We start from the raw sequence: 18621 nt of genomic DNA, 5'->3' as shown, positions 1-18621 counted from the left end.
AATCACATTGCCTGGATTTTACACCCTTTTTGAGCCATCCATCTGCAGCCTCCAGATCCACAATAAAATGTGATTTTCTAACCGGGGCACCAAAACCAGCCCCGGGAAAAGGCAGTCTCCTTTCTGCGAGGCACTTTCCTCTAAGGCAGGTGAGCTCCTGGCCTTATGGTGTCTGACCGACTTTCACAAGCTGCAGCAGCTTCACCTGACAACGGGTGGCCTCCCCTAAGTGTGAAATTTCCTCCTGTCCTTTGAAGATCAAAGGAAAGCAAAGATAACTTCCAGCTTTATCATGGAAACTAAAACCACTACCTCGGGGGGGGGGGGATTATCTTGGACCTCCCTCCCCATTAGTGCTCAGCATTTCTCAGGCTCTTCCCAGGCTGAGCCCAGGGGCAGCAGGACATCCTTCTCCTATCACACCCAAGCTTTTCGCAGTTGGGTCCAGACAATGGGCATCCTTTTTGTCTTTTCCAGCCCTTCAAGCCCTTCAGGAAGTGTCTCCCTATTTATTCTACATGATCTCCCCTTGTCCTGGCCTGCTGTGCCCGCTGCCTCCCCTGGCCTCCACAGCTCCCTCCTGGACCGGGGCTGAAGAGAAGGAAATGGGAAGAGAAACCGAGATGGGAACACTGTCTGAAGCCTCTTGGCAGCCTCCCCTGCCGTCTGCAGACATCCCCCCGGTGTGATGACCCTTCCCCAGGATCCCACAAGCCAGAGCTTCCAGCAGGGCGGTAGCCGGTTATGCAGAAGCCTTCTGCTTCCCCCTTCTTCCCCACGCACACAGCCGAGGCGTCAGATTCAAGACCAGACGTCACATTCAAGTCCAGAAAAGCTCGTGGCAGCTGGGTTTGGTAATCAGAACTGCCAGGAGCCACTTTAGCACTTAGTAGCACAGGGAGCAACATACCCTCCCCTTCTCCCTTCTCCCCACCGGCAGCCCCTGATCAATTCTCCCGAGCATATCCGCCTGCGAATGTCACGCTCGCTGCCAGAAAACCAGCTGCTCTTCACAGCTGGGTTTCGTAAACTGAACCGTGTCAATGCTTTAGCTCGCGGTGGCACACGGATTTCTTGCCACCCACCCAGGGCTCCCATCGCTCGCTTCCTGGCAGAGTGGCTGCTCTACTCCATGGGGGTTGTCTGAAAGCACTGCCCAATTGGTTTTGTTTTTAACTAAGTAAAACTTTATATCCGGGGGGGGGGAGAAAAAAAAAGCCATCAAACTCTCTCTTGTAATATGGAACACATGGCCTCACAAGCACAGTACAATAAATACATCATGGTAACAAGATTTTGTGCTTAGGATAGCCTTTGTCCATGGGTCTAATGTGCGTTGCAAACATATGAAAAAAGCCTTACGCCTTTCTCAGAATGAGATCAATATCGTTATCCCTGATGCAAGGCAGGATGCAGAGACATATGGATAAGCCTGCGAGAAAGATTTAGAGAGAAATTCGGGTCCACTCTAGCAGCAAAATGCTTCTTGTGTGAGCAAAGCCACATCAGCAAAGCTCTGCTTTGTACTAACAGATCAGAAACATCCTCTGCAGGAGAAATGAGCTGTGCTGCGGAAAACACAGTTCTGCTGCTACAGTCCTTTTCTATACACTCAAGGGATCTGTCTGGTCAGCTCGGTCAGTCCAGGTCTCACTCACTTCCTTTATGCTTTTGACAAATGTGACTGTGCCAGCAGAAGCATATAGAGCAGCTGCACCGCTTGCCCTGGGAAGCCAAGGGCAGAGCCCACAATCGGTCCCAGACTGCCCGACCCTCCGCGCTCTCCGTTAGCCACAGTAATTACTTGGGGCAACGTGGGCATTGCTAGGGAGAGCGTGGGTTGAAAGCATCTCTAGGAGATGAACATGCACAGTTCTGTCCCATCCCTGTTAGAAAACTGCTTCATCTTGGCCAGCCCCTCGGGGCCCAGCCAGATGGCAGATAATGGTCATGCTGGAGTTGGTGTCAATTGATTTTCCAGTTAACTTGACTTACCGTGATTGGAGGCATTAGACCAGAGAGGCTATACTCGTTGTTCCAGTTTGAGTGCTGTAGACCTCATATTCCATTTCAATGCAGCAGCAAGTTTAGTTCCAATTAGAAAAAGCAGTTCCTTAAAATAAAGCTTTAACATAAAGATCCATCCAGGGCCTGATCTGAAGCCCACTGTGTTCAGGAGCCATCCTCCCCACTGAAGGCAATAGGCTTTGGATCAGGGCCCAGAGGCAGCTCACAATGTATGGGCAATTTAATAATGAGAGATGACTCATTATCAAACGCTCTCTGCTTTACAAAGGAGTCTCAGAAATGGAGTATCTCTGTGACAGAAATAAACCACTATTCATTAAAAAAAAAAAAAAAAGAGAGAGAGACCGTTAAAAACTACATTATCGTTTCACTTGGGAGACCTAAGCCTGGTCTGATGAATGCTCACTCATGTGAGAGAGTTTGCTAACATGAGTAGCTCAGTAAAGCCAAGTCTGAAAAATGGTTGTGCCAAAGGGATTTGAGGTCTTTATCAGTTTCCTTATCATTTCTGACGATCCCACAGTCCCAGCAGATCAAACACCTTTATGCACTGCCTGTCCTGAAATCCTGGTCGTGACCACAGCAAGCCTGGGCTGGGGCTTTACACTACAGGTGTTTCCCACTTCTGCTCATGTACAACACATCCAATGGGTCCCATGGGTCCCATGCACGCTTATCTCCTAGAGGTGCTTTCCACTCGTGGTCTCCCCAGCATGGGTCCTATTCTGGTGTATGCAAAACAATCCCTGGCAGAAATATGAGAGTCTTAAATCAATGCTGCTGCTTTCGGGCTTTGTGATTCTTTCTCCCATTCTATATCTACCACGGTCACTCCTGGTCTTGAGTTACTGGCTTTCTGGGCTTGTTTGGTGTCTGTGCAGCTCCTAGCACAACAGGTCCTGCTAAGATTCCCAGGAGCTACAAATAACAGCCAGTGATTTCCATGGGATAGGCTAGTACTTGAAAGGGATATCTAGGTGCCATAAATCCCCTTTAATAACTAGACAAGGCTGGAAGAAGTGCTGAGCATTTCAACTATAACCACAGAAACCATTTTCTTGGTAACCTTTAAATTCCCTGCAAGTGTTCATAGGTGGGAAGGATGCAGTAGTGCTGCTAATGGAAAAATGAACCCGTTTGTTAAGCTGTACTTAGATGTCAGAGTACTTTGCATCTTGAAGCTGAAATAAACAGATTGAAGTGACCCCATAGTTTATAATGCAACAATAAAACAAAGTAGGACTTTACAACTGAGGCCCCGGTGTCAAAACTTCATTTGATTTTCTCTGATGACTCAACCTATTTCACAAGCTATTTTCATACTCCTTATTTAAAGAACTTACTCATGTCTCGGTAAAAGCCTACGATGTGATAAAACCAAGGAACCGTAATGTGTGGTACTGGTAACACCTCCCACGCCAAAAAAAATCCTACTTCCATATTTATGTGGCTCTGCAAATTGGTTCCTGCCTTTTTCCTCCCAGAGAGTGAGCTGGCAGCGTGTCTCCTCTCCAATTAGCGTGAAGCCATGAAAAGTGGAGATGGAGGGTCAAATTCACCACGCCTGGAGCCTCACTTACTTGTGCCGTGTTACAGGCACATTTGGACCTTTGATTTCCCGGCAAGGCTAGTGTTGTTTTTAGCATACAAATAACAACGCCTGCAGAACTCCTTGTTCATTGAGGCTTTGTCTCCTGGAAAAAGCAGCTCACCACCAGAAGGCAAGAAACTAAGAAGAGCACCCTTAGTATAAACTTCCCATGGAGCCGGTGAATTTTACCTGGGTTTTACTGGTCAGGATGTAATTTCTGCCTTTTGGAAAGTCCTTTAATCAGAGAAGCAGGAGAAGCCTGAGAAGCCTTTGTAACCAGCATAGGCTGCAAATCACATCAGCAAACGTATGGACCAAAACAACACATAGGGACCAAAAGAACACTTAAGGACAACACCCACCTATCCACCCCCACCCCAGATCTCTTCACAATCTCTTCACAAAAAGACATGAATTTTTTGTGACAGTTTTTTGAAGAGTTTGTTTGTCTTGGAGGCAGAAAGGAAAGGCAGCCTGTGCAAAGCAGAGACAGGGGCTGAGAAACAGCACTCAATGCTTGCAACATGACTCCTCTTTGCAAGCCTAAAAGCAAGGGATCAAAAGCTATGTGGCACAACCCTCTTCAGTCCCACACCAGGATCTGAAACAGCTCCCGAGTGGCACCAAGGAGTCCAGGACATAAAGGTACACCATCAGGACTGTCAATGAGAGAGACGCTCATGTCCCAGGGCAGCCCTGAACCAGCACTTCCATGGGCAGCAGAACCTGCAAAATCCCCTTTACTGTGACATTTCCTCTCATCTTCTTTGGATTCAGGTGTCATAAGGGATATGGTGTAATCAAAGCTCTGCCTGAGGGTACAGCATTCCTGGCATCTTTCCCTCACTTGCATTTTCTGCTGTCTGAAAGCATTCTGCTATAGCCTTTCCCTTTGTCATACAGCTATGTAGGTCTCTACTTTCCATCAGAACTGTTTTTGAGATGCCTACTCCTCCACCAAGCCCTGTCAGCCCCCATCCTTCAGCTCTGACATTATCCATGCACCTGCCTGACCTGCACTTCCATCCCTAGGAGTGCGCTACCTAAAACCAAGCACATCTGGCATAGAAAAGCCCCCTAAATCTTCCATCCTACACAATCTGGTGAACATATAAACCACAAAACTCTATCAATCAGAGCTGTTCCTTTCCCAAAGGATGGAGGTAGCTGTTGTGTGCTGGTAGTGTCTGGAGGCAGAGAGCCAGTGTTCCTGCCCTGCCCGTGCGGGTTCAAACTCACACATCCCATCTCCCAGGTAGATGCCATCCTTATTTGTCATGCTCACCTTCACACATTGGCATCTGTGTCCTCAGCTCCTCCCTGCCCATGGGAGCAGCGTGGGCAGGGAGGGAGGAGAGCACAAACTCTCACCCCAGAGCCCTGTGGTCGGATGTCTGTGATGTCCCTTCAGAGAGGTGGGATCTGCCAGGCAGGCCAGGGCAAGAACTGAGCTGTGGGCCAAGATCTTGCATTGGCACTGAAACAGCAAAGCAAGCACCAGCACGAACACGGGAGCACGTACCTCTGTGAGGCAGCATTTACCTCCCGCTGTGCCCTGGATGCTGGGGCTTCCTTCAGCCATGGGATGGGACTAGCCAAGCAGAGGGGAACGGTGCCGGGTGGCATGGGCAGGAGCGCAAACCTCAGGCTCCTCTGCCCAGGCACAACCACCATCCCTCTTCAGGCTCCCGCAGGGCTCTGGCCCTCCATCCTTGCTGAATCCCAGCCCAAGATCTCCTTCTGCCAACACTATCCACCAACACGCTGTGCGAAAACCCAGGATCAGAGCCCCTCTCCAAAACCAGAGCAATTGCCTTCCCCCTCGGCTAAATACCTGGCTCCTCTGCCTGGCCCCTGATCTTTTCCAGCTGCTGTGGTCAAATCTGCCAAGGCCAGCAGTGCCTCCAGTTAACCCCTTCAGCCCCCTGCCTCATGCTCTGCAGGTTCCCATGGCAAATATCATTGGCTCTGCAGAGGGTTTCAGCTTCCTCACCCTTGAGAAACAGAGTTGTTAATTCCCCCAGAAGGGGTTTTGTGCTGTTTTAATGAGCACTGTTGGCTGCTCTGTTTCTGGCAAGGTTGTAGGTCTCCCTGCTCAGGATGCACCCCTCTCACTAAGCCTACCAGCCTTTCTGCTCAGGTGCTTGTGGGGGGTGAGAGGCAGAGAGCACTTTCCAGAGCTCCCCAAGGGGCTCAATCAGATCCTTCAGAAAATTGATCTGCTCTTACTAGATCACCTACCTCACCTCCCCAGCTGGAGAAATCCAAGGCTCATCTCTAATGACAGCTTCTCACCTAAGAGATTTGCTTCCCAGGAAGAGGATGTTACAAATGGATGGACCTCAGAGGGCACAGATGCTTTGTAACTCACCCAGACATCTACCACAATTTTTTCAACTCAGTAACTTGGAAATGCGGATTATAAATGTACTACAATGGTGAGCCAGAAAGAGCCTAAGAACTTCCAGCTGAAAAGGGGTATGAAATGGCTCAGAGATGCTAGCACTTCAAATTATTTTTTTTCATTAGAAAGGTGAAAAGATGAGCATTAACCACATGCCCTGGTCCTTGGTGTGACATTCATGGGTGGCCCATGACAAGTGCCACCCACGAGCATCACGCCAGGGCCCAGGCCATGCAGCATCCTGTCATGTGTACTCGAGAAGGAAGTGGGGGCCACGCACTACTTCAGATTTTCATCTTCAGCAAGACAGCAAGTCTTTTATATAAAAGAGGTGTGAATCAAAACAGAAGTGCCTGCCTGGCCACTGGGAAGTGACGCCATCGTGACTCATGTCATTCTGTTTAAAACAATCCTCCCCCTCACCTTCTCCCCTCCGTAGAGATGCACCTTGGAGGCTTTCAGCAGAGCCCAGGGTGCTTACCTTCCTCTTCTCCCTCCTTATACCAATGTTGGGCCACAGCATTTTTCTCAGGTGACCTCTTCTGCCACCAAGCTCTGCCACAGCGCTTTGCAGCTTACTCCACATACAAGCAGCTTTCTTTTCCCAGCATTTTTTTGGTCTTTATTATTTTTTACACTCCATAAAAACCATTGCAGGTCTTCTTTCATATTCACAAAATCTTCTGGAAATTATTGCCATTTCCCATACATACTACTTATAAAAAATTAAAAAGGTCAACATACAAGGAGAGTCCCTCGTTCTGAACTCCCTGCAAACGCAGAAACCAATGTGACCAGTTTTCACAGAAGGCTGGCTAAAAGGTGACGACACGCACTAAGCAAGCCATGTAACACTGAACAAGACCACTTGACCACATATAATGCACATCAGGAACAATTGGGAGGGATGGAGGAAGAGGTGGCTTAGAGCCAAGCTTGTCAGGGTTAGTTTTTTTTGGTGTAAAATCCAGCAGTTACAGTGTCATCTGATGGAAAGTAACTCGGATGAGGATTGTGGAGACATTCAAGTATTCTAGGGCTGTTCTTAAATAACAGATGGGAGGATAATAGCTCAGCAGGGTAGCCTGATAGCTTCGGTTAAGTCCCCTGCTTTAGCTAAAAGCACAGCCAGTACAAAGGCAAATGCAGAAGTACAGGAAATGCCACACCTGAATGGATCCACGGTCTGGTTTGGCATCCAGTTACACTGTGGTCAATACCTGATGCTTCAGAGGCTGGAGCAGGAGAGGGGATTTTCACCTGGTTGTGCAACAGCGTCCTGGGAAAGGAGGTCCCTCCCACCGCCCCAGCCCTTTGCTCCCTGAAACATGACACAAGAGAGGGGAGGAGGAAAGCCAGAGAAAAACCATAACAAATATTCACTCCCACCACCTCTGCCGGTGCTTTTCGTTTTGCTTTCTTCCTCACTGCTGCTGTTTATTGCTTGAAACTTTAAATAAGGGTCTTTTCAAAAACAAGGTGGGAAGGAGATGGGAACTGAGAACATATTAAATGGATTTCTCATTGCTCCCCAGGAATCTGGAAATACAGTAGTGGGTGCACACTCTGTGGATAAAAACCTTAAAAAGCACTTTTTAAAAAAAGGACAATAAAAGTTCAGAAAACCTGCCACACTTAGAGCACTTGCATCTTACAGTCACAGCATATGGGAAGTATGACCCACAACAACTGCTCCGTCTCAGCCTAAGTCAACGAGGTCTCTCTATTGCACATTCATGAAATGTTCTTGTTGGGGTCAGTCCAGATCAGAGGACCACGCCAGCTCTGGTGTCCCCAGGGTGTTCAGCAGGACGAAGATGCTGTCATCGGGCTGAGTTTCAGCTGGTGGACGGGAGAGTGGATGGGCACAGAACTCAACACTGAGGTAGGAAAGGCAAAACATGAGCCTTCAAAGTTTTTGCCTATCGTCAGTTCTTCTGCAAAGAAAGACGCAGCTTCTCTTTTGCACGAGGCGATGGGGGGACTGGGAGTAGAAGACAAGATCTCCGATTCATATTGCAGCAACTGGCCCATGAAACCAAAGTTTGGGGAGATCAGGCTCCTGCGCTGCTTGATGTAATCGAAGGCTTCCTCCAAGCGGAGCTTCTTCATCTTCATGAGATACGCCATGCAGATGGTGGGAGAGCGTGAAATCCCTGCTTCACAGTGCACCAGGATCTTGCCCCCGGTTCGTCTGACATAATCTAGGGGAAAAAAGTCATTGCAGATGTCAGTTGTTGGGTATGGAGAAGACACTGTGACATGCACCCGGTACTGGAGGTGGATCATGGCACACAGCCAGTCTACCAGCAAGGAGAGGCTTGCTCTTCTGTTGGGTACCAAGGATAACATGGAGATTAAAAGAGGAGGACAAAACCCAGCCTGAGGTGGAGCGAAGCTGCAGATGACACTTGGTTTCAGGATCTGTGGATCCTGATGTGGTTCTTTCTGTATTTTTCAGGAAAGTCCTTCCCTGTCTTTCAGACATGCCTATTTCTGTTTTGGAACAACTAAATTTGCAGAGCATTGTAAGACAGATCAGGTACCTGGGCAATCCTTGTTTGCTATACCTGCATTTCTCTGCCTGTGGCTCAAAGGACTGACCTGGCCAGCCCTCCCACCATCAGGTCTTTCAAAGGCGAGAACTGCAGGGCTAGCTTCCTCTCATCAGCTTTAAAGAAAAGTCCTGTTTTTCTAGTAAAGTCCAAACCTAACGCCCTGCTTGGCTGGTTAGCAGCAAAGGGCAGTCCCAGGAGCTGCGCCCTTGGTGGGCACCCTGGGGTGGAGAGGCTGGGCTCACTCCCTGGGGCCTCACCACAAAGCACACAAGGACTGGTAGGCAGTTGCTAATTACAGCCTGGTTAAAGGATGCTTGGACTTAAGTCAGGATATAAAAGGCTTATGCAAAGCACCCATTTTACACAACAGGAGCCACTGTGGTTACTCACACAACACAATGATTGTTATTAGATTAAAGAGAATGTGCTTAAAATAAATCCTTTCCACACAAAAATACAGTTCAAAAATAGACATTCTCTGCTCTATTGCCTTGAGCAATATGTTAAAGCTCCAATTTATGGAAAACTGTGCTGAGTATAGTGCTCAGTGCATGGCACCGAAACAACACCAAGCTGAGCAAGTTATCATTTGCCTGCCTTCGATTGTCTGCCAGGGGACTGGTGCCACCACAACCGGTTATATTTAACTACTGCACAAAATAAGGCAGGCGTGGATTTGAGTCATCCCCAACATCTACACCACACACACAATTTTAAAAGAAAGTGAAATCTAAAGTCATCCTCAAAATCTGGGAAATTTCCAAGTGACTCAACAACTATCAGAAGGGGTTGGGGACAGGACAGAACTGTGCTGTGAATTATCGTTTCCCTGAAAAGTGTGAGAAGTCCCTTGCCAGGAAGGGGAAGGGCTCAAAGGTCACCCTCAGATGAGGTTTTTGTAATTCTGCCTGCACTGTTGACGGACTCAAACTCAGCTGAGCAATGAGTCCAGCAAGTCTGTAACTGAGGTTGTATTCTGTTTCTCTCTCAAAGGTTCCTGGAGAGCAACAGCACCGATTTCAACACCACCTCCACCCAGGCTGAGGCCGCTCCACCCCACTAAACCACCCTGAGCCTCTCCTTTGCGCTACCTGGCACAGCCAGTGTGCTGCTCACCTACCCAGCCTAACGCCGGAAGATTTGAGAGGGGATGGCCCCAAGTTTTCTGAAGGCTTCCTCATTCTTTTTGCATTGGGGTATTTAAAGGGTGAAATACCAACATGATCAAAAGGAGAAATGGGAACAGTTCTGTGATAAGGAGAGATGGTGGATTTCTAAGACCTGGCTTTGAGATATCCCAGCACAGCAAGGCAATAAGCTGGCCCTGCTTCACCTAGCTTTTACAGGGCCTGGCATGCAACTCCAAGGAACCGATATGGGGTTTTCCTTTACAAAAAAAATCAAGACTTTGGTGGTGTTCAGGCATACTTCTTTGCTTCCTGTCGTGCTGAAGTTAACACCTATGCTTGCTTCGAAAAGAAAATAAAGCTAACCAGCTCACTTGCCTCATCTGCCTGACAGCAGTCAGGAGGAGGCATTTTCCTTCCTTGGCCTCCTGGCCAGGAGAGCCAAAAAGGAGGACAGAGGCCTTGCTCTCAATGTCCCTATTCCTTCCTTCCTTGCAGAAATCCCTCTGCCAGGACCAACGTTGGAGAAGGGAGGGAGCCTAAACTTTTGCTGTGACATCTGGGAACATATGGAAAATAATGTGTCCTTCCCACCAATATGTATTTTAAAATAAATGAATTTTAAATATATGAAGAACTGGAAATTTGTTGATTTGGACCTACCGATGAAGTCGATGGCTTCCTGGAAGTGTGAGCTGATGTCCGCTGTGTGACTGTCCTCCACCGGGATCCACTTGTAGCAATACTGGTCTTTGAAGGACTCCGAGCTTTTCCTGGAGACGTTGAGCAGGGCCGTGATGCGCAGGTTGGCGAGAAACTCACACTTGGAAGCGTGATAAGCACTACCAAGGTAGAGAAAAGGCAGGATTTCGACTGGACCACCCTGGAAGAGAAGGAGCAGGAGCATGTAATTCTTTTTCAGGGCTATTTGGTTATCGATACCAGAGAAAGGCAAGGGAGCCTGTGTGGGTGCCTGCTCCCCCCGCACTGGTGGTTTTTCACCCCCGGTGCTGCCGGTCAGTGAATCACTGTGATGGCAAAGCCCACACAGGAAACAGGTTTTCATTTTCTTGTCCACATCTGCAAGGTACAAAGTCAGATCCAGCCCCAGTCGCGTGCAGGACGTTTCCTGCTTTCTTTAACGCGCTGCCCCTTGGGACACACCCAAAGTGCTTTCATCCGTGAGGGCCGTTCCCTCAGAGGCTTTACCGAAACACGGGTGAGGTGGGGAGCCACGTCTGAGCAGGGAGGAAGAGGACGACAGAGGAAGAGGCTGATTTCGCTCAGCCCAGGGCTCAGCCCCTCCGCTCACACCTCCATAGGTGAAGTGAAGCAAAGCAAAAAAATTGGAGCAAGGCTCCCCGTCCAAATAGCCCTGCGGGGCTCGGGGAGGGGCAGCCCTGTCCCCCACGCCTCTCTGCGGTGCAGCACCCGCTGCGTCACCCGCCCCGAGATGTCATCTCGGTTCCTCCTTCCTCAGCACAAGCACGGGCTGTGTGACGAGACCACGAAAGAAAAAAAAGCCACCGCCCGACACGAGGGTTTCGGAGCTCGCAGGTAACTTTCCATGATGCACAAGAGCTGCTGCCAGCCCCTGGCTGCAAGAAACAGTCTTTCCACGCCCCCAGGCTGCCTGCCTGTGGGTCCCACGCACCGGGGACAGCCGGGAGCCGCCCGGGGTGGCAGGGGGTGCCCCCGGGGGGAGCAGGGGGGCATCGCCCGGGGGCTCCCCCTGCGCCAGGAAACGCGCCCCAGCGGAAGCGGCCCGGCCGCAGGGTGACATCTCGGAGCACACGTATTCCCCAGGACGGCCGGCGCAGGGGCGCAACGACTTCCCCCGTGGAAACCCCACTCCCTTGCCCAAGGGCCGCTCTTGAGAGCCACTGCTGCTGCTCAGAAGCAGCCCCGGCCCCCCTCGCCAGCCCCAGACCCCTCCGGGGGTCTCAGAGGAGGCACGGGCGAAGCGTGCTCCTTCGTCTCCGGGAAAATGACACTCCTGGCAGCCTCTCCCGTGCCTGCTTTAAGTGTCCTGGGAAGGCATGAGCTGCTCACGGCTCACGCTGCCTGCCTGTGTGATAAAGACAGGTTGCAAATACAGTTTTGGGGCTAGACAGGGTGCTTTTCCTTCTTCTCTTGCCTAATTTTGAAGCCAGGCAGAGGCAGTGCTGACCAGCAGCATGCACAGGGCATCTTATTTGACACAACTTATCGACAGCCCGTGCCAGCATGAGGGCCACCGGCAGCCTGCCAGCCCCCAACAGAGCCCGGTGGCAGGAGGGAGAAGACCCAAGGGGAAGGTCACCCGCTGGCCATGACACACACCTGGTCATAAGAGGGTTTGTCGTTGGCACTCTGCTTCTCACAGTGGCTGGCGAGATTCCTCTCTACCTCAGTCCGCTCCGGGGAAATGAGTTTTCCATCCACGCAGCACTCAGGATATTGTGAGTTAAAGGTTTCGTATCCCCCTAGGGAAGGGGGGGGGGGGGGGGGGGAAAGAAAAAAAAAAAAAAGACATGAATGTTTGTGCTTCCAAAAACTGGTTTAATTAAAGTGGAGGAGAAATGAAGCTCCGGCGCTTGCAATGCAGTGGGGTAGCACTGCATGGCGATGGGCCCCAGCGAGTTGATGGGGGATAGTGCTCCCCTGGGGAAACGGGTTTGTTTAAAAGGCTTCAGGCACCCAGAAGAAAAAAACACTGATACCGCTGACAATTATTAACTTGCCAAAAAGCCGGTGGATCCAGATTAAAACTGTTAGTGAATGTAATTCTGTTGAGTCTAGCATCTATTAACTCCAGTATAGTGGGGACTAAACGCCCTCCCCCAGGTTTTATATATGAGCACTATTTCCAGTGTTAGAGACTGAGATTTCGTGCTCTGGAGTCATCCTAAGTCTGTCATTACTATGCATGCTGTGACTAACATAAGAAATACTTTATTTGCATTTTTGAATGGACATAAGCACAAGATGGGGATAGTTGCAACTGTGTCATTAATCACGACAATGCACGAGGCAGCGAGGTAACGAAGAGATTCCCACTGAAACCAATCTACTTAACAGCTATAAAACTTAATGAAATCCTGTGACAGCATTTGACAACTGAATAGCCCCACATGAGCTATTCTGCATGGTTAAGTACCACATTTGTTTCATTCAGTGCACCGCTAATGAAAAGAAATTAATCCTATTATTACATTGTTACTCAAAGTTTGTCGTCAGCTAAATGGTTGCCTGTTTCCAGGCTGGCAGCATGCTTGCATGGAAGCACACTATCTCCAAAATGGACATGAGCAAGCCAGGTAGTAGAAGCAGCCTGGAAGCGTCAGTGGTGTGCCACATGCCTGCCACCTGGGCTTTTTCAGAACAGAAATCGGCAGCGAAAGCTCTTCAACAGCTAGATTCAATAATCCCTCGGAGCCCAGCCCTCAAGTAAACAAGGCTCGGAAAGCAAACCCTCCGATGCAATTCATTCATCCGCAGCTGCTTCGCCCTGATAAGCGGTGCGGGTGCCCCGGTGCAAGGAAGGGCTTCGAAACAAAGGAAGCACTGAAGATCTGAGCAGCCGCAGGGCCCCTGCCACCCTCGCTGCTGGGGTGGCCTGGTACAGCTACCGCTGACATTTCAGCTCTATAACACCGGTGCCTCATTTGTTTGCAATGCTTGAGCAGATGTGTGCTCAAATTCATGACTTGCTACTGTCGCCCACTCAGTCCAGACACGGGGTCCTCGACTTGCAAGGGGCCAGCATGATCCAAAGCCCACAGAACGTGGTGAAAGTCTGTTTTCCATGACGGAGGGTAGGAGGGTGACGTTGCAGTCTACTGGCACTCAGCACCTGCACCTTTCCTCCTACTCCCTGGGCCCCAGCCACATTCAGCCAGCTCACCACACAGAGCTCACCGCACCAGGCAGTGGGTCAAGCAGCCAAGAGACCATGGAGGGGGTGGTGTTAGTGATAAAATGATATCCACAACAACTGGGTTGATAAAGTGATATTCCTAACAACTCACAGTGTGAAAAGCCAAAAAACACAAGCAGCTCTCCAGACTCATCTGCTCTCCTGATCTCCAACTGCCCTTCATGAGGTAGACTTTTAAATCCTCTTGTTTTGCACAGCTGACCTTATCTCCCCTGTCCCCCAGCCACTGCCATCGCATAGGAAAACATAGGAAAAATGTCCAGTTTCTATATGTAGCCATTATCCCCATTTACATCCTGTGTTGTTTTTACTCCTGGTTGAACACAGAAATCTGTCCGAGCCAAATCAGCGTGTGTGTTCGAAGAGACACGCATGTCTCCTGTCTCTGGGGCAGCTAACACATGCAGCTGGTGAACGGTTAATTACAAGCCTTGGGGATCAGGATATTTGCAGGCCATTCTTACAGTGAGTCATCTTCTCATCCCATCCTCCAGCAATCTCCTCTTCCCCTTCCCCACTCAACCTAGCTTCCCTGAGGTCATTTCTGCAAATACGAGATTGCTCATCACAGAGAGCTGGGCTGCGCTTCGATTTTAATCAATAAATAATAGAATCCTTGTCAGCACCAAGTCAGCTCTTCCCCTGCCACACAACCACTCTCACCATGCTGGGACTGAGCTCACCCAGAATGAAACTGTACCTACACAGATGAAAGATGTGACACAGTCAGCCCCTGGAAGCCAGAAAGCAAGAGAAGGAATGGGGCCTGGTGTGCAACTTGGCTTGCAATTGCTCTGTGCTCCGGGGATGGATCCCCGGGACGCTTGGTGACCTGGTGGGGCACGGGGGACCTGCCCATATACCTTATCACTGCAACTTCCGAGGCGAGACCGTCTTAGCCCTTAAATAGCCAACGCCTCCTGCCAGCTCTCCTACACCGAGGGAGAACAGCAATATCAAGGGGAACCTCTGAAGTGTTTCGTTTTCTTTGTTTTGTTTTTTCCTCATGGTGGTTTTACAGCCCGTTATTTGCAAAGTCGGTAGGACTATAGACCCCCAAAGGACCCTTTCTTCTGATCAGTGCCCAGGGTGATTTAGAACGCCACTGTCCCAGAGATCTTCCCCCAGACCATAAGAGCTCCCTAGGGGTCCGTGGCCCCGGTGAATCAGCCGCGCTGCCCACTGAGTCACTCGGGCCACACCAGAGCCAGAACAGCCGCAGACTTCACGGGCCTGATCCTGTGGCCCAGAGCACTTTCCAGCAGCAGGAAAAGGAGAAAACTTTCTCATCCACTAAGGGTGGATGAGATGATCTTTTTAGCCTCAAAACCGACAGGGTTTCAAGACGAGACACTTTACAATACACAAAAGGTACAAAGAGCCTACACCAAAACTCCAGCCCAGATAAACTGCCCACGGCCACAGGCACCACTTCAAAGCGTGGGGCCGGTACATGAGGAGGGAAGGACGATCTCGTGGCTAAACGAGCAGGCTGAGAGTCAGCAGAGCTTAATTCAGCAACTGGTTTGCCACAGACTTCCTAGCGTGACCCCGGAGAGGGTTGTTCTCCCCCAGTTTAATGAGGTCCCGAAGGACTGGGCTCGCCCAGCGCGGTGCCGGTCTCCCTGCCCTGCAGCCGCAGAACCGGTGCTTTCGGGGAGATTGTCGGGCCCCAGGGCAGGCTGGCAGTGCCCGGGCAGAGCCGGGGAGGTGGCCAACCCTCCTCCTCGGTACCAGACAGTACCCAGGCTGGGGGTGCCTCTACCCCTGCGGGGATGCCCCTTGGGCACCGTTCGTTGTAGGAGGCACAAAACGGGGCACATCAGGACAAAAAACCTAGTGTGATAAAAGGCTTAATAAAAGTGAATTAACAGGTGAAGACAGAGGCAGGGTTTATTTGAGAAACATCACCTGGTTTTCTCCTCCCTTTATGGCCTCAGGCTATGGCGAGGGAGGCTGTTTGGGGAGTCCTGCTCCGCGGCCAGCGGCCCCGGTCGGGGACTACCCCCCGCCGGGGAGGTGTGGGGAGGCATGGGGAGGGAGGTGGGCTGCCAAAACAGAGGGAAAAGGACAAAGGCGCTGCCAGCAGTGGAGGGGAGGCAGGGATGGTAGGACTGCTTTTTTTTTTTGTTTGTTTAATCGTTTTATTATCCCCGGGTTACACGGAAGGAAAACAAAGAACCGCAATCAAAGGGCTGTAATACATGTTGGGGGAGGAGGAATTTCTGTCCCCCGACAAGCCCTGGAGTTTCGGCCGCGGGTTTCCCCTGCCAGCCTCGGTATGCCCGATGGGGAGAGAAACCCCCCGGCCCTGGGCGGAGGAGCGGCACCGACCCCGCGTTCCGGCGGCCCCGGTTCACCGGGCGGGGAGCGGTGGCCTTGGCTCTCCTTTTATCCGCGGAGACGATTTAATTTTCCACGCAGCTCCGACCTCTCTCGCCCACTCTCCCTTTGATAATCTGCAACTTTTGCCCTTCTTCCCTAATATTCTTTGCTCTTCATCAGCCTCTTAAACGCGCGGCGGGGGTGACCGGAAAGGCACCTGGGCTCACTCCGCAGAATCCATCCGGGATTTATTTCCAGTGGGTGGAAAAGAAACGAAATCCCGGCGTTACCTCCCTGCCCTCCGCCTGTAATCAGGTTAACTGCGGGGCGGTGGGGGTGACTGGAGGATCGGTCCCCGCCGCTCCCCCCGCTTTCCCCGCCACCCCTCTCACCTTTCAGGAAGCAGACCCTGGCCCCGGCCTCGGGCAGGCTGGAGAGCAGGGCGTTGAGGACGATCTGGGCCGTGCTGTCCTTCTTCAGCTTCTGCCAGTGTCCCGTGCCCTGGTCCAGCACCACCACGGCGGCCAGGCGGGCGCTCCCCGCCGCCCCCTCGCCGCCCGGCAGCAGCCGGGCGCGGGCCGCCGCGTCGGGCACCACGAAGTGGAGCGGGACGGCCCCGCCGCGGGCCCGCCGCATCACCACTGAGTTGAGGTTCACGTTGAGCGAGCCGCGAAGGCAGGAGGCCGAGTAGGAGAGGTAGGGCCGGCAGTCCAGCACCAGGCAGCGGGAGGGCTCCTTCCGCAGGAGCTTCCGCAGCTGGCGGCAGTCGAGGGACGTGACCTTCATGCCGGCCGGGGCGAGAGCGGGGAGAGCGGCAGGAGGGCGCCTACTGCGCCGTCCCGGTGCTGGGCGAGAGCTGCGGGGCAGCGCGGAGCCGCAGGGGCTCGGCTAGCAGCGGGACGGACGGACAGAGGGACGAAGGCACCGCCGCGCCGAGCCCAGACAGGGAATCCCGGCCGCCGCCACCGGGGATTTATATGAATGGAAGGACGGGCCCTGACGACACTGCCCATATAAGGGGAGTGACGCGCCCGCCTTCCAAACATGGGCATCCTCCGCCCCGCGCCGCCTGGCGCACCGCCCCCTGGCGGGGATCCCCTCCTCCCTCCCTGCCCCCCCGGCAGCGGGCGGGGGCGCGGTCGCGCAGGCAGCGTTAGTCAGGCTGGGAGGCAGAGGAAGCTGAAAAACGCCGCAAAAATCCTCCAGTCACCGGCCCCAGGCGCGTCCTCGCTCCCCTCCCCCTCCCCGGCAGCCAGGAGAGGCGGGAAGCGGGGGGGGGGGGGGGAGAGAGGAGGAGAAGAGAGAGGAAGGGCAGCGCTGGGGGCCGGTTTCTCACACCAGGTTGCACGGGCGGGGGCTCAGTTCCCCTTATTCCCCCCTCATGGTGTATGCCCTCACTCCCAGCAAAGCCCGGGCACAGGCAGGCCTGCCGGCACCTGCCTGCCAGGCCCCTGCTGCCCGCGGCGGGAGCTGCCTGCTCCCGGAGCCCCGGGAGGGAGCGGGTGCCCTGCCCGGGCCGCGGCTTGCGCCGAGGCAGCTCCGGCCAGCGAGTGACACGCGTGGAGAGCCCGGGGAGCGTCCACAAGGAGGCGGTCACTTGGCCCAAGGGTCACAGCCTGGCAGCGGAGGGGAAAACGAGAAGCAACAGCTTGGGACACAGGGCGGTGTGCCGCCGCTGCTGCGGGATTAGCGCGTGCCACGGGGGGGCTCCGGGATGGGCGGGCCGCCTGCGACAGAAGAGTCGCAAACAGCAAACAGCTGGCGTGGCTGTTTGGGAGGGCTGTGTGTCCCGTTCCTTGTGGCAAACTCCTGGGCTGCAAGGCTGTGCCTGGAGGACCTGCAAGACTTGCACTACAGACCTCAGCCCGTGCCCGCGTCCAGAGGTCACTAAGACAGGCAGGAATTGGGAAATTTGGCACTTGCCATTTCCTGGTAGATAAGTTTTGCAAAGTGACCATAAAGGTAAATGGAAATCCTTGGAAGAAATTAGGCAAAAGGATGAGCTCCAGCCAAGCTCATTGCAGCCCGGGGAGATGGCGGGGGAGCTCTCCAAGAGCAAGGTGTCATCTGCACCGAGGGTGCCACGAAGCGCGCTCACCTCAGCTGCCGGCAGGAAGCCCCATCCCTGCCGCTGACGGCCTGCAGCTGAAACAAAGAAGTGTGAAACAGGCTGTGCGAGGAAGATGATCAAGCTGATTGAAAGAATAGCAACTACTGGTTTCGAGGCACCTCCTCCTCCTCTTCCTCTTTCAAACCCCCTGCAGCCCCCCAGCTGGCTCCTTCTAACCTGGCACCCCCCTCCGCTCCCCTCCTCTGAGTCAGTCAGGGTATGAGACAGAACAAAAATAGAAATAGCTTGTGGGTAGGGGCAGATGTTCACAGAGCATCTTAGCGTGGGTGTTGTCTTCACCGGGCCACCGCCATCACGGCAGCCTGGCGCCTTCCCTCCTTCTGCGCCCACCCTGGGAGGCAGTGGGGCTGGGTTGGATGTCCCCACATGCCGGCATGATCCCTGCCAGAACCGGATCCCTGCCATGAGAAGCATTGCCACAGCCATGCCGAAAAGCTTCACATCATCCCATGGGCAGGCCGATTCCTCCCCTTCATTTTTCACGAGGTGGGGAATCTGGCACGGGCAGGGGCACAGTGACTTACTCCCGCTCGCACAG

General features: G+C 52.6%; 1 protein-coding gene across 1 annotated transcript; it reads right to left on the bottom strand.

Annotated features, from left to right (window-relative positions):
• Window positions 1-7826: 7826 nt before the first annotated feature.
• DUSP5 (dual specificity phosphatase 5) lies at window positions 7827-16759 on the bottom strand (the record flags this gene model as incomplete). The annotated part of the gene is made up of 4 exons (XM_082002536.1): window positions 16345-16759; window positions 12031-12173; window positions 10372-10591; window positions 7827-8227 (listed from the first exon to the last, which is right to left on the bottom strand). Exons 1-4 carry the CDS (start codon window positions 16736-16738, stop codon window positions 7827-7829), a joined length of 1158 nt encoding a protein of 385 aa, XP_081858662.1. The 5' UTR covers window positions 16739-16759.
• Between the last annotated feature and the right edge of the window lie 1862 nt (window positions 16760-18621).

This window comes from Phaethon aethereus (genome assembly GCF_964289735.1).
Source record: "Phaethon aethereus genome assembly, chromosome: 7".
Lineage (NCBI taxonomy): Eukaryota > Metazoa > Chordata > Aves > Phaethontiformes > Phaethontidae > Phaethon > Phaethon aethereus.
The sequence above is the reverse complement of the archived record's forward strand: the minus strand, read 5'-3'. Positions and strand labels throughout refer to the sequence as shown.